The sequence below is a fragment of the Mustelus asterias genome, chromosome 8 (genome assembly GCF_964213995.1).
Source record: "Mustelus asterias chromosome 8, sMusAst1.hap1.1, whole genome shotgun sequence".
Lineage (NCBI taxonomy): Eukaryota > Metazoa > Chordata > Chondrichthyes > Carcharhiniformes > Triakidae > Mustelus > Mustelus asterias.
In genome coordinates, this window is record NC_135808.1 from 120759471 (window position 1) to 120771747 (window position 12277).

The following is a 12277-nucleotide window of genomic DNA, read 5'->3' on the forward strand; positions in this document are numbered from 1 at the left end:
CTCTGTGGCAACTGACCACAGGAACATCAGACAGGTTCCCTTCTGGCAATGTCTCCTCTTTGCCCCTTGATTTAGTCCAAGTCCCATTCTTACCTATAAGAAAAGTGCCAAACCCTTCAAATAATGCCATTGTGTTTGAAAGTAACTTGGAGTCTCAACTCAATGTAAAATTTGAGGCTCAGGTTTTCTGGCCACCTCAATCCAGACTCTACCCCATTAAGCACAACAGGCGCGCTCTTACTGGCCCCGCTACCGGTACAAGCGAGGGCGGAGAATTTGGCACTCAGCCAAATCTCCGTTCACTGCAACGAGACCAGAAAACCCCGCCGGCATGAACAGCCGGAAAATCCCGCCCAATGTCAATGACTTGAAGGGAAAGATCACAAGTTAAACTTTGGGTCAGTGGCTAGTTTTTCAACAGGTGGCTGGCTCGCAATTCCTAGTTTCTGGAGTCTGCACCAACGGCAGAGGCAACATTGAATCCATTATTATTCCCAATATAAATTATGAAATATCAAGCTTCCTTGAGCACACATATATTCACTCACTTTTCCTTAAACGGTGAAAAAATGCTGCGGAATTTCTACTGGCGCTATAATACCCAACTCTTCAGAGCTTTACAGCTGGGGCATGCAAATAAAGAAAAGCGTGGCTCAGTTGATCTCTTCCCAGCACTACACCTTGAGGCTGGCCAAGTATTTTTCCAGGGGGCTCATATCCCACATTTTGGGGTCCCAAGCCATGAACCACCCTGTGAATGTTGGAACTTCTTCTCCTTGCTTCATAATGGTAATAGGAGTCCCCAGGTTTCTTCCGGCTGGGTCTGATTCCAAGTATTTCTTTGCTGGAAAATGGAAAATAAATATATTAGTTTGGAAAGTTCATACAAGAGGTGACACAAGTTCAGTTTCTTCACGTTCACTTTTACATCTGTTTAAGAGTGATTTTTCTAGTCAAGGGTTAAGACCTTTTTGTTTAATTATCAAATTGGATTGAAGTTTGGCATCTGCCAGAAAAAACAACGTAAAATGCTATCAAGGAAGGATATTTCTTCATTTTCGCTGTTGTTTTTTAAACTTCCTTTCAGATTGAATGGTTTTGCTCAATCAGTAAGAGATTCTGATCCTCAAACATATGGCTGGGTTTTGCAAGCCGTCCAAAAAGCCACTAAATTTCATAATGCAACAGACTGCACCATCAGCAGCCCTGGCGAAGAGTCATCCAGACTCGAAACGTTGGCTCTATTCTCTCTCCACAGATGCTGTCAGGCCTGCTGAGTTTCTCCAGCATTTTCGGTTTTTGTTTCAGATTCCAGCACCCGCGGTATTTTGCCTGCACCATCTGGACTTGACCTTATGACCATCAAACCAATTCCTGACCAGGTACGCTCCTTTTTAACTAACACATCACTAACAGCTTTATGCGGGAGGCCCGTTCACATATGGGCTGTATTTAGCTCAGTTGGCTGGACAGCTGGTTAGTGATGCAGAGCAATGCCAACAGGGCAGGTTCGATTCCTGTCCTGGCTGAGGTTATCAATGAAGGCCCTGCCTTCTCAACGGTGATCCTCAGGTTAAGTCACCACCAGTCAGCTCTCCCCTTCAAAGTCTTCTCTCGGCATATAAATAGTGAAAGTGTGGTAAAATGAGGAGTAATGCCAATTCAGGACCACAAAAGGGATTTATGCATGCAAACAGAGGCTGTGGCTGAAGTATTAAATGAATGGTTGGCATATGTTTTCACCAAGGAAGAAGATGCTTCCCAGGCCACGTTGAAAGAGGAGAAGGGTTTAAAATTTATAAGGAAAAGGTATTGGTTAAGCTAACTGTGCAATTCTAAAGGAAGAAGTGCAAGAACAGAGGGTCTTGGATGCATATGTGCAAAAGTCATTGAAGGGGCACGGAGCACAAGGACAAGAAAGGTATGTTGCACTTGTATAAGACACAAGTTCAGCCTCAGATAGAGTATAGTTTCCAGTCCTGGGCACCACACTTTAATAAGGATGTGAAGACATTGGGGAAAGTGCAGAGAGTGGTTCTAGGGCTGAAGAACATCAGTCACGAAGAGAGATTGGAGAAGTTAGAACGGTTTTCCTTGGAGAAAAGAAGGCTGAGAGGATTTTTGTAAGAGGTATTTAAAATCACGAGGGGTCTAGACAGAGTAGATAGGGAGAAACTCTTCCCGCTCGGAAAAGGATCAAGAATGAGAGGGTACAGATTTAAAGTAATTGACAAAAGAAGCAAAGGTGACATGAGGAAAATCTTTTTTCACGCAGCGAGTGGTTAAGGTCTGGAATGCACTGACAGCGAGTGTGGGGCAGGCAGGTTCAATCCAAACAGACTATAGGAATTAGACTGTTGTATCTTAAGGGAACAATGTGCATGGTTATGAGCAGAAGGCAGGAGAATGGCATTAAGTAAACTGCTCATTTGGAGAGCCGGTGCAGACATGATGGGCCAAATGGCCTCCTTTTGCTCAGTAACAATTCTGCAAATCTGTAATTCTAGATAATTTTATAGAAAATTCTTGCACAGTATGTGTTACTGATTCTTGCTCCCCTTACAAACTGGTGCCTGTTCTCGTCACTCACCGCATTTCACTGACTCCGACCTCTCCACTTCATTTGCAGAACTGCCGAGCCAAAGGAAGATCTACAAAATTTTGAACAGAATAAAATATCAATGCTTTGTTACTTGCATAGCCAGTTGCAGCACATTTCCTAAAAGTTTATTTATTAGTGTCACAAGTAGGCTTACATTAACATTGCAATGAAGTTATTGTGAAAATCCCCTAGTCGCCATACTCTGGCGCCTGTTCGGGTACACCGAGGGAGAATTTAGCCAATCCACCTAACCAGCACATCTTTCGGACTGTGGGAGGAAACCGGAGCACCCGGAGGAAACCCACGCAGACACGGGGAGAACGTGCAGATTCCGCACAGTGACCCAAGCCGGGTCTCTGGCACTGTGAGGCAGCAGAGCTAACCACTGTGCCACCCTTGTTGATGGCCAGAGCAACCAAGGTCGGGCACCGAAGCTGGGACCTTCAAGTCTGCTGCACCAATGCCACCAGGAAAGCTCCATGTTAATATACAGCAAGTTAAATGAGCCACAACTTTACCTGATCCCCGCTATCTAACAGCATCACGTCGTCAACTGCCAAGTCACTCTGCGTGAAGTCACCTGGAACTTCCTCAATCTGTGTGGAAAAGATAGACATTAACTTTGTTCCACAATCAAAGCAGTAATGCTTTAAAAATGAAGTCAATCTGCGCAAGGAACAATTTGAAATTTCCGGGATTCAAAGGGCATCGACTCACAACAAATGTTCCAGTTTTGTTTGAGCAGCCGAACAATCGAATTGGGTGGGTCGCAACTTCCTCCTTGAGGCCTTTGGAACTCTGGTATTCCTTCTTGCCACCAAGATCCTTCCAGAAGCTGTCTGTATTTGGGAGGAAGCAGAGAGTGAGTTGCGGTGGCAGGATAGGTTTTCCACAGCCATTTCCCACCAATCTCTCATTTGGCGGAAACCCCAGTGGGAGGGTGGCTGCGGCTGTTCACGCCATTATTTTTGAGAAAACCTGCCAAAGATATGACAGGAGGTTGGAAGGTCAGCTGCAGAAACTGCGGGAGGGGTCCTTTGACTAAACTATTCACAGGATGCTGCTATTATCATGGGATAGGTTGTGGCGTGGTAGCTCAGAGGCGACCAAGTACATTTCAGAGTTGAATGGTAGCCAACACAAACACAATTACAACACAGAATGGATCACATGTTCACTCCACTCCTTCCTGGCATTTGTTCTCCACTCTGATTTTTATCCAAATCTAAGCCTGTTCCTGCGCTTGTTAATCCCCACAAATATTTTACCTGCATTTACATACAGCACAGAAAGTTGGAAGAGCAAATATCCAGGGTTATGCGGAATAAGTCAGGGGAGAGGGATTAATTTACTAGCTTTACCAAAAGGCCAGCGAGTTAAATGACCTCCTTCTGTGCTCAATAATTCTGCCTGAATCTACAAAACAGGCCATTCAGCCCATCAGCTTTATGCTGATGTTTCTGCTCCACACCAGCCACCTCCCACCACCCAATCCCATTAGCATACCATTCTGTTCCTTTCTCTCACGCGTGTGTTTATCAAGTTCCCCCTCAAAGGCGTCTATACCATTCTCCTCAGCTATTCTCCATGCGAATGATTTCCATATTCTGACCACTCTCTGGTGAAAGTGGTTTCTCCTGAATTCTTTATTGGATTTAAAGGAAGAAGTGAAAACCGTACCTGGTTCCTTTCCTTCTTGGATCTCTGTTCCACTTCCACCAAGAACACTAACCACGTACTTTGCAGTCTTCAATTCAGCATCACTGGCGCCTACGCCTTTCCAGATGTAACTCTGCTGTGGCGTTTTCAGTACAAATGGGTCATTGCTGTTTAGTGAGCCTGCTTCAGCATTCACCTGGAAAGCGCACCAATATACTGTCAGCAACCACAGGCCATCGTAATGCCTTAGCAAACCAAGACGTTGTAATGACTCATTCATTTCTTTTAACTTGAACGTGTCAGACTTCTTAAAAAAAGGGAATTGATGCCTTGTGGCTGAAAGGGGTAAAAGCTGTGGTCCCGGTAGCTGCTCTGCTAGAAGTGATGTGGAGATATCCACTCCATCTGACAAAGGAGCAGTGCTCCGAAAGCTTATGGTATTTGCTACCAAATAAACCTATTGGACTTTAACCTGGTGTTGTGAGACTTCTTACTCTGCTAGAAGTGCAGCAGTGGGTGGGGAGAGGGGGGGCAGTTAATGGCCTCTCCATTACCCAAACCCCAGGACTATTTGAATACTGCCTTACACCAACAGCATTTCTGAGTGAGATCAGGCCAACGTGTTGAGGAGGTGACCAGACATGCTTCTCGCCAAAGTTGAGCTGCCTACATCGAAGCAGCAACCAATCTCTCATGTCCTTTTGGAAGCCACACTGTGGTCACCAATCCGTGGCAAGCACAACCGCTGATGTCCTTGGGGCAGATCAGCTGGGATTGAGGGAAGCTCGACATTCCCACTCTCAAAAGCTGGCAGAAGGGGAAATGGGCAGTAGAAATGCCAATCACCACTCCCTTTACTTGCTGCATTAATATGTGTCAGAACAGCCAGAGGCAGACAGAAGCATAGTCAGAACAGGCCCGTCTTCGTAAAGCAGAAGTGGAAATGAATAGGGTTGGGAAGCATTTTCTGATCAGGGCCAGTGTGATCTCCTGGACTCGTTTCGATTGCCACAGGGGGTCGGAGAGGAATTTCCCAGATTTTTTTTTTCCCCATATTGACCCTGGGGTTTTCACTCTGGGTTTTCGCCTCTCCCTGGAGATCACATGGTCTGGAATGGGGGGGTGGGGGTGAGTTAATAGGTTGTGATGAACAAAGCATCGTAGCTGTGAGGGACAGCTCGGTGGATAGGATATTAGGATGTAGATAGGCTGGAAAATTGGGCGGGGATCCTGGATTCAGGATTCAATCCTGGACCGGGGAGCGGCGCGGGCTTGGAGGGCCGAAGGGCCTGTTCCTGTGCTGTATTGTTCTTTGTTCTTTGTTCTTGTTCTTTGTCTTAAAAAATCCTAATTTCAACCTCTTTTCCCCTCCCACTGCCCACCCTACCGATTCGCTTTAACCTCTAAGTCTACTGCCGCTATTTTATGACCTCGCTCAGGCGAGGCTCGTAAAGTCCCGCCCAAGGTCAACTGAGAATTCCGTTCTGTAAGCCTCGCCCGCCCCGATTCCAGTGTGCGGGGGGGGGGGGGATGCGTGGCAATAAAATTCCGGCCTATGTCTTTACTGAATTGGTATTTTAGTTAGGCAAGGGAATCAAAGATTATGGGGGGTGGATGGGAATGTGTAACCTGAAACACAAACAGTTCAGCCATGATCTTATCAAAAAACTGAGCAAGCTAGAGGGGCTGAATGGCCTCATTCTGTTCCTATTTTGTAGGTCTGTATGTTCTTATTGTCCATGTGTAAAGTAAAGTGGAATGAGACAGTGTCCTCCGGGGTGCCTTGCCTCATGACCAATGAACATCAATGCAAAATGGAAACCAATCACATCAGCACTACAGTTATTCTGTAAATGCAGGGGAAGGCAATGGACAGGATTTTTCAGTCACTACTGCTGATGGGATCCTCCAGTCCCGCTGAATTTAACAGAAATTTCAATGGATTGACGCATCCACTATGGCAAGGAAGACTCGGCGAATGTCTTTTCAATTAAATAATGGTTTCGACAAATGACCAAGAAAACTATGCTGAACCTTTATAAAATACTACTGAGGCCTCAGGTTTTCTGTCCAATTTTGGACAGGGGCATTTTAGTTCCATGAAACAACTAGTGAAACTGTGCTTGTTCTCTTCGAAACAGAGATGGTTAAGATTTGATAAAACAAAAGCAAAATACCATGGACGCTTCTTCAGCTCATTATCTGTGGAGGGAGAAACGGAGTTAATGTTTCAAGTCCGCACGACTCTAGCTCCGAAGAAGCCATATTGGCCCCAAAACGTTAACTCTGTTTCTCTCTCCACAGATGCTGCCAGACCTGCTGAGTTTATCCAGCTTTTTCTGTTTTTATTTCAGATTTGATAAAAGTTTTCAAAACCATGAAGGATTTGGTAGACTAAATGAGATACTGAGCGGGATTCTCCAACCTCATCCACACTTACCCCCACTGCAAGTGAGAAGTGCCCCTCCCCTATATCCCCGTAACCCCGCACATTTACCATGGCCAATCCACCTAACCTACATATCTTTGGACACTAAGGGCCAATTTAGCATGGCCAATCCACTTAACCTGCACATCTTTGGATTGTGGGAGGAAACCCACGCAGACACGGGGAGCATGTGCAAACTCCACACAGTCACCCAAGGCCGGAATTGAACCCGGGTCCCTGGCGCTGTGAGGCAGCAGCGCTAACCACTGTGCACTGATCATTCTACGGGTGTGACTTTCCGGTCACGCCCGCCCCGAGGCCAGAAATTCCCAATCGAGGTCAACCGACCTTTAAATGAAACACCAAATTGTCTGTCCCACTTGCAACAACTCCAGCAGCAGGTGGGACCAGAAAATTTACCCCTGGTGATTTTACATTTCATCTTTATCTTCAGAGTGGCATCTGGGATCCAAACTGCCTGACTTTGTATCGTTGATGGAGCTCCTACCTGAAAGACTTATTATGGAAAGCATCCTAAATAATACATGTCCTAATAAACATGAATGAAGTTAATACCTAAACTCAATCACAAATTATATAGAAATACCAAAGCCATTAGTCCCAGAACGTGTTTCCTCAGCCTTCTGTTATTTCCACATTAGCTTAACCCAAGGTAAAAAAAGTTACTTAAAATGTAATAATAATCAGAGGTCTTTTGTGATGATAGGTAGATACAGCTAATCTTTCACGCTCCCTTTAATCATGGTAGATATTAATCAAGCATTTCCTTTGATGCAGTAAATACTGAGTTAAAATTTAGGCTAATTGAAATTTGAACGACGTAGTTTTGGTTTGACTCACCTCAACAGCTCTCGTAGCTCCTGTTGAGCTTTTCCGAATGTGGAAAAGCCGAACTGGCGCAGGAGCACTCTGGCCAGTCTTCCTGGAGGTCCCTCCAAGGTATACGATGACTGGCTTATCTTTGAACAGGCTCAGCAGGTGAGCAGGCTCCTGACCCTGTGTCACTCGTACCTAGAAAGCAAACAACAACTCTCTTCCAACAATGAAGTAAAAATAAATGCTTAGCTCAGAACCTTATTGACCAGAAAGGTTACTAAAAAAAAGAAGTGAAGTTGGGGTGGATGAGGAAGTAATGATGCCAGACTTGGACTTCCAGGGGTTTTGTGAACCTGAAAGAAACAAGTTAGAGAAGGAGGTCAAACAACGAGTTTTAGACTGGGAATATCCTAGAGGCGGATCACACTCCACTTCATTGCAAGTGCAGAGGAGCAGACACAGATCTGAGGAAGTCCCTGTCTTCACAGTGGGGAGGTGATGGCCTAGTGGTATTATCACTGGATTATCAATCCAGAAACTCAGCTAATGTGTTGGGGACCCGGGTTTGAATCCCGCTACGGCAGATGGTGGAATTTGAATTCAATAAAAAAAAAACCTGGAATTAAGAATCTACTGATGACCATGAAACCATTGTCGATTGATGGAAAAACCTACCTGGTTCACTAATGTCCCTTTGGGGAAGGAAATCTGTCGTCCTTACCTGGTCTGGCCTACATGTGACTTCAGAGCCACAGCAAAGTGGTCGACTCTCAACTGCCCTCCAAGAGCAACTAGGGATGGGCAATAAATGCTGGCCAGCCAGCGACACCCATAGCCCGCAAATGAATTTTTAAAAACTTTGCTGTAGTGGGAAGATACGGGAGGAGAAAGTGTACATGGTGTTGGTTTTGGATTTCAGAAGGGGAACCTAGACAAGACAGAAAGGGATACCATTCCTTGCTCCACTCTCCCCATTATATTCTCTTGCACGTTCCTCCCAAACTGGACAAATCAAGACACAGTCCACAAGAAATAGGGACAAACGCCCCAAAAAATCTATTTCTAAACATCGAGGCCTGAGTTTTACCTCGGATTTTGAGTCCCTGTTATCGGAACCAACTTGGTTCTCAAGCCTGTAAACTGGCAGTAAAAATTGTCATCTAAAGGACTCGTCTCATTGGCAGGATCTAGATACGGCTAGGCCAATCACGGAGCTGGAAGTTTCATCGGGTGAGACAGGTGTTGCCGAGGCAGTGAGGTGTAGGAGGCTACCTCAAAATGGAGGCACACTCAGAGGGAAATTTTAACTTAATGTTCCTGGTGGTCCAAGGAGAGGCGTTTCAAATGTGGCATTTCCCCCTACCGCCCCCCTCTTTGGGGCATGGAGCCTCCAGCTTCAATGCTCACTCGATCCTGTAAACTGAACTGGATGAGCCATATAAATACTTTGCCACAAGAACAAGTCAAAAGCTAGGAATCCCGAGGTGTATAACTCACCTCCAACCCCTCCTTGAAGCCTGTCCATCATCTGTAAGGCACAAGTGTGATGGAATACCCTCCATTTGCCTGGATGGGTGCAGCTCCAACAACACTTGAAAAGCACGACACCATCCAGGACAAAGCAGCCTGCTTGATTGGCATCCCATCCACAAACATTCACTCCCTCCACTACCGAGTACAGTGGCAGCCGCGTGTATCATCTACAAGGTGCACCGCAGCAACTCAACAAGGCTCCTGAGACAGCAGCTTCCAAACCCACGACTACTGCCATCTCGCAGGTCAAGGACAACAGATGCCTGGGAACACCACAGCCTGCAAGTTCCCCTCCAAGCCACTTGGAACTATATCTCCGTTCCTTCACTGTCGCTGTCAAAATCGTAGGACTCCTGCCCTAACAGCAATGTGGGTGTACCTACACCACATAAACTGCAGCAGTTCACCTTCGCATGAGCAATTAAGGAGGGACAATGAATACAGGCCGAAAAGAAATCCATCCAGGGGGCTGGGCAGGGGTTGGGATTGGCCATTTCAGAACGGTGATTGCGGGCAGTGGCTATGCTGCCAAGTGTAGCCGTCTAAAATACCCGTAATAATTCAGAACTGACAAACCAGCCACATGACTCTATGCCTGTGGGTGGCACAGTGACGCCCACATCATGTGATTCACAGAGATTAATTCCATCTCCCAGGAGATTCAGGCCAGTTTCGCAGAAATCCCTCCAGAGACAGTGAACACATACCTGAACAGGCAAACCATGCATCTGATCATCAAGTTCAATGGTGAGGCCTGCTGATGCTCCCAGCTCATCTTTGGTTGCGTTGTTGCCTTGCCTTAAGAAAGTAAACAGAAGTAAAAAATCCTTGCTCCCTTTTCAATCCGTTATTTTAGCTTTCTCAGTCTGTCCAATTTTTAAATTTCAAAGGCAGGTGAAGAAGCTTACCAAGTATAAATGAGGTGCTTGTCCTTGTCACCCGATTTGTAAGAGTACAGAATAATGTAACAGTCTCCGCCATAGAACTGACCGTACGATGAAGGGTCAACAGGCTCTTTCTTGAAGCCTTCAATCCGCCAGATCTGCAGAGGAACATTGAATACATTTTTACTAACTCTAGGTCTTTGTGCTTTAACAAGATGAAAACATGCAGTGCCAGCCATGAACTTGTTACCTGGACTTTGCCCGATCCGTCATCCACCATGTTGTGTTGTGCAGCCATGGCGGGCGACTTGTGAAGCTTTGTGACATCAAAGGGAACGGACTCAATTTTGGCAATCGAACCAATAGTGTACACTTTTCCAAGCCCTTCACTTTGGTATTTAGCCTTCCAGTCCGAAAAGAATTGGGTGAACAATGCCGTCTCACCATTTTCTGGAAGTATTTCTGTCTACAAAATAAAGAAAGACTCAGGTTTCTGTCCTTCGCCACACTCCCATGTGTCACCCATACCTCCATTGGCCAGCACAAAACCATGATAACTGAGAAAAAGAGTTCAGTAAGTATGTAACTGCTATCAGGACGTGTAAAAATACAGCTGTAAGTCATTCACCTCATGACCTACAGAATTGTACATGATATCGTTTGGACCCTGCCATGGGCGGCACGGTAGCACAGTGGTTAGCACTGCTGCTTCACAGCTCCAGGGACCTGGGTTCGATTCCCGGCTCGGGTCACTGTCTGTGTGGAGTTTGCACATTCTCCTCGTGTCTGCGTGGGTTTCCTCCGGGTGCTCCGGTTTCCTCCCACAGTCCAAAGATGTGCGGGTTAGGTTGATTGGCCATGCTAAAATTGCCCTTAGTGTCCTTAGATATGTAGGTTAGAGGGATTAGTGGGTAAATATGTAGGGATATGGGGGTAGGGCCTGGGTGGGATTGTGGTCGGTGCAGACTCGATGGGCCGAATGGCCTCTTTCTGTACTGTAGAGATTCTATGCTGGGGAGAGGTGCATATGGATGGTATCATTGGCTTTATTTATTATTAAACAAGAACCGGGTCAAGATCTGGGCTGTACTTGTGACACATGGATATGTAGCATAGTGATGAGGTTCAAAGCTCTTGTATATTGGGCCTCAGCCCTTGATGTGATGGAGTCCATCAGCCAAGACTAGTTCAAAGTCAGACCTCTGCTCGACACCTGTGGCGACATTGGCTGCCTCAGAGAAAACTAAGGACATCAAAACAATCTCGAGGCTCTAATTTGCATAAACTAATGATCTAATGTCTGCTTCAATTTGGAGGAAAGGTCACCTCTTGTTGGTCTTTCCCCAGTATAGTCAGCGTTGCACTTTGGAGGACTTAGTAACTTGCCCAGCGCCTGAAAAACAGACACAACGTGGCCCACTTCCTAATCCTTTGTTTGCAGGCCTGGCTGAGGAGTCATTGAACATTAAAAGGTCCAAATCAGCAATAGTGGAGGAAACCATCCAAGGTTGGTGCAGCCGTTTAACATTGTGCATTCTGCCCCCAATTAGTCCGATTACACAGAATCGCATATCCTGTTAGATAGTCTCAGAAATTCAGTGGTCATATCTATCAGGAACCCGACAACACAGACTTCACTGCGCTGTCCTCTGAAAGAGGAAGTGTGCTCTTCACAGAGTTTAAAGAAGAGAAAATGGACAATTATATAGAAACATGCACTTCCTCAATAAGTTGAACAAAAACAATGGCACAATTTTCTACAGGCATATATTTACCACATAATTACCTGATATTGGAACTAAGCAGTGATCACGAGGTGAATAAGGAAAGTGGAGGCCAAAACGCTTTTTAAACTTGAATCTTGCAAAGGGTATTTTATCTTAATTAGAAGCTAAGGAACTAACCTCCTGTTATTCATCTACTCTGAATCATCTAAAGATTCAGGAGGTGAAGTCGGAACCCTCCATGGCCTTGCCCCTCCCTATCTGTATAATCTCCTCCAGCCCCACAACACTCCAAGATATCTGTACTTATTTAATTCCAACCATTTGGATAGCCCTGATATTACTCACTCAGTAATTGGTGGCTATGCTTTCAGCGGCCTTGGTTCCAATCTCTGGAATTCCCTCCCTACATCCGCCCATCTCACGACCTTTTTTTCTCCTCTAAGGCACTTCTTAAACCAAGCTTTTGGCCTTTTGTTATAATATCTCCTTATGTAGTTCGATTTGTTTTATAATGTCCCCATGAAGTACCTTGGTGTGTTTTATTACTTAAAAAGGGAACAATGTAAACAGAGGTTGTTGCCACTGAGTTTCCTCAGAGTGATCCTGA

At 45.6% G+C, this 12277-nt stretch overlaps 1 protein-coding gene across 2 annotated transcripts in view; it reads right to left on the reverse strand.

The window, feature by feature from the left end:
• Window positions 1-472: 472 nt before the first annotated feature.
• Window positions 473-12277, reverse strand: part of scinlb (scinderin like b) — a 40195-nt gene continuing 28390 nt past the window's right edge. For both annotated transcript variants that reach the window (XM_078218859.1, XM_078218860.1), the window contains exons 9-17: window positions 10194-10409; window positions 9968-10101; window positions 9767-9857; window positions 7551-7721; window positions 4283-4457; window positions 3320-3441; window positions 3121-3198; window positions 2591-2651; window positions 473-844 (exon numbers count right to left, since the gene is read on the reverse strand). In XM_078218859.1, coding sequence (XP_078074985.1) covers window positions 675-844; window positions 2591-2651; window positions 3121-3198; window positions 3320-3441; window positions 4283-4457; window positions 7551-7721; window positions 9767-9857; window positions 9968-10101; window positions 10194-10409 — 1218 coding nt within the window. In that variant the 3' untranslated portion in view covers window positions 473-674. The remainder of the gene's footprint in view (window positions 845-2590; window positions 2652-3120; window positions 3199-3319; window positions 3442-4282; window positions 4458-7550; window positions 7722-9766; window positions 9858-9967; window positions 10102-10193; window positions 10410-12277) is intronic.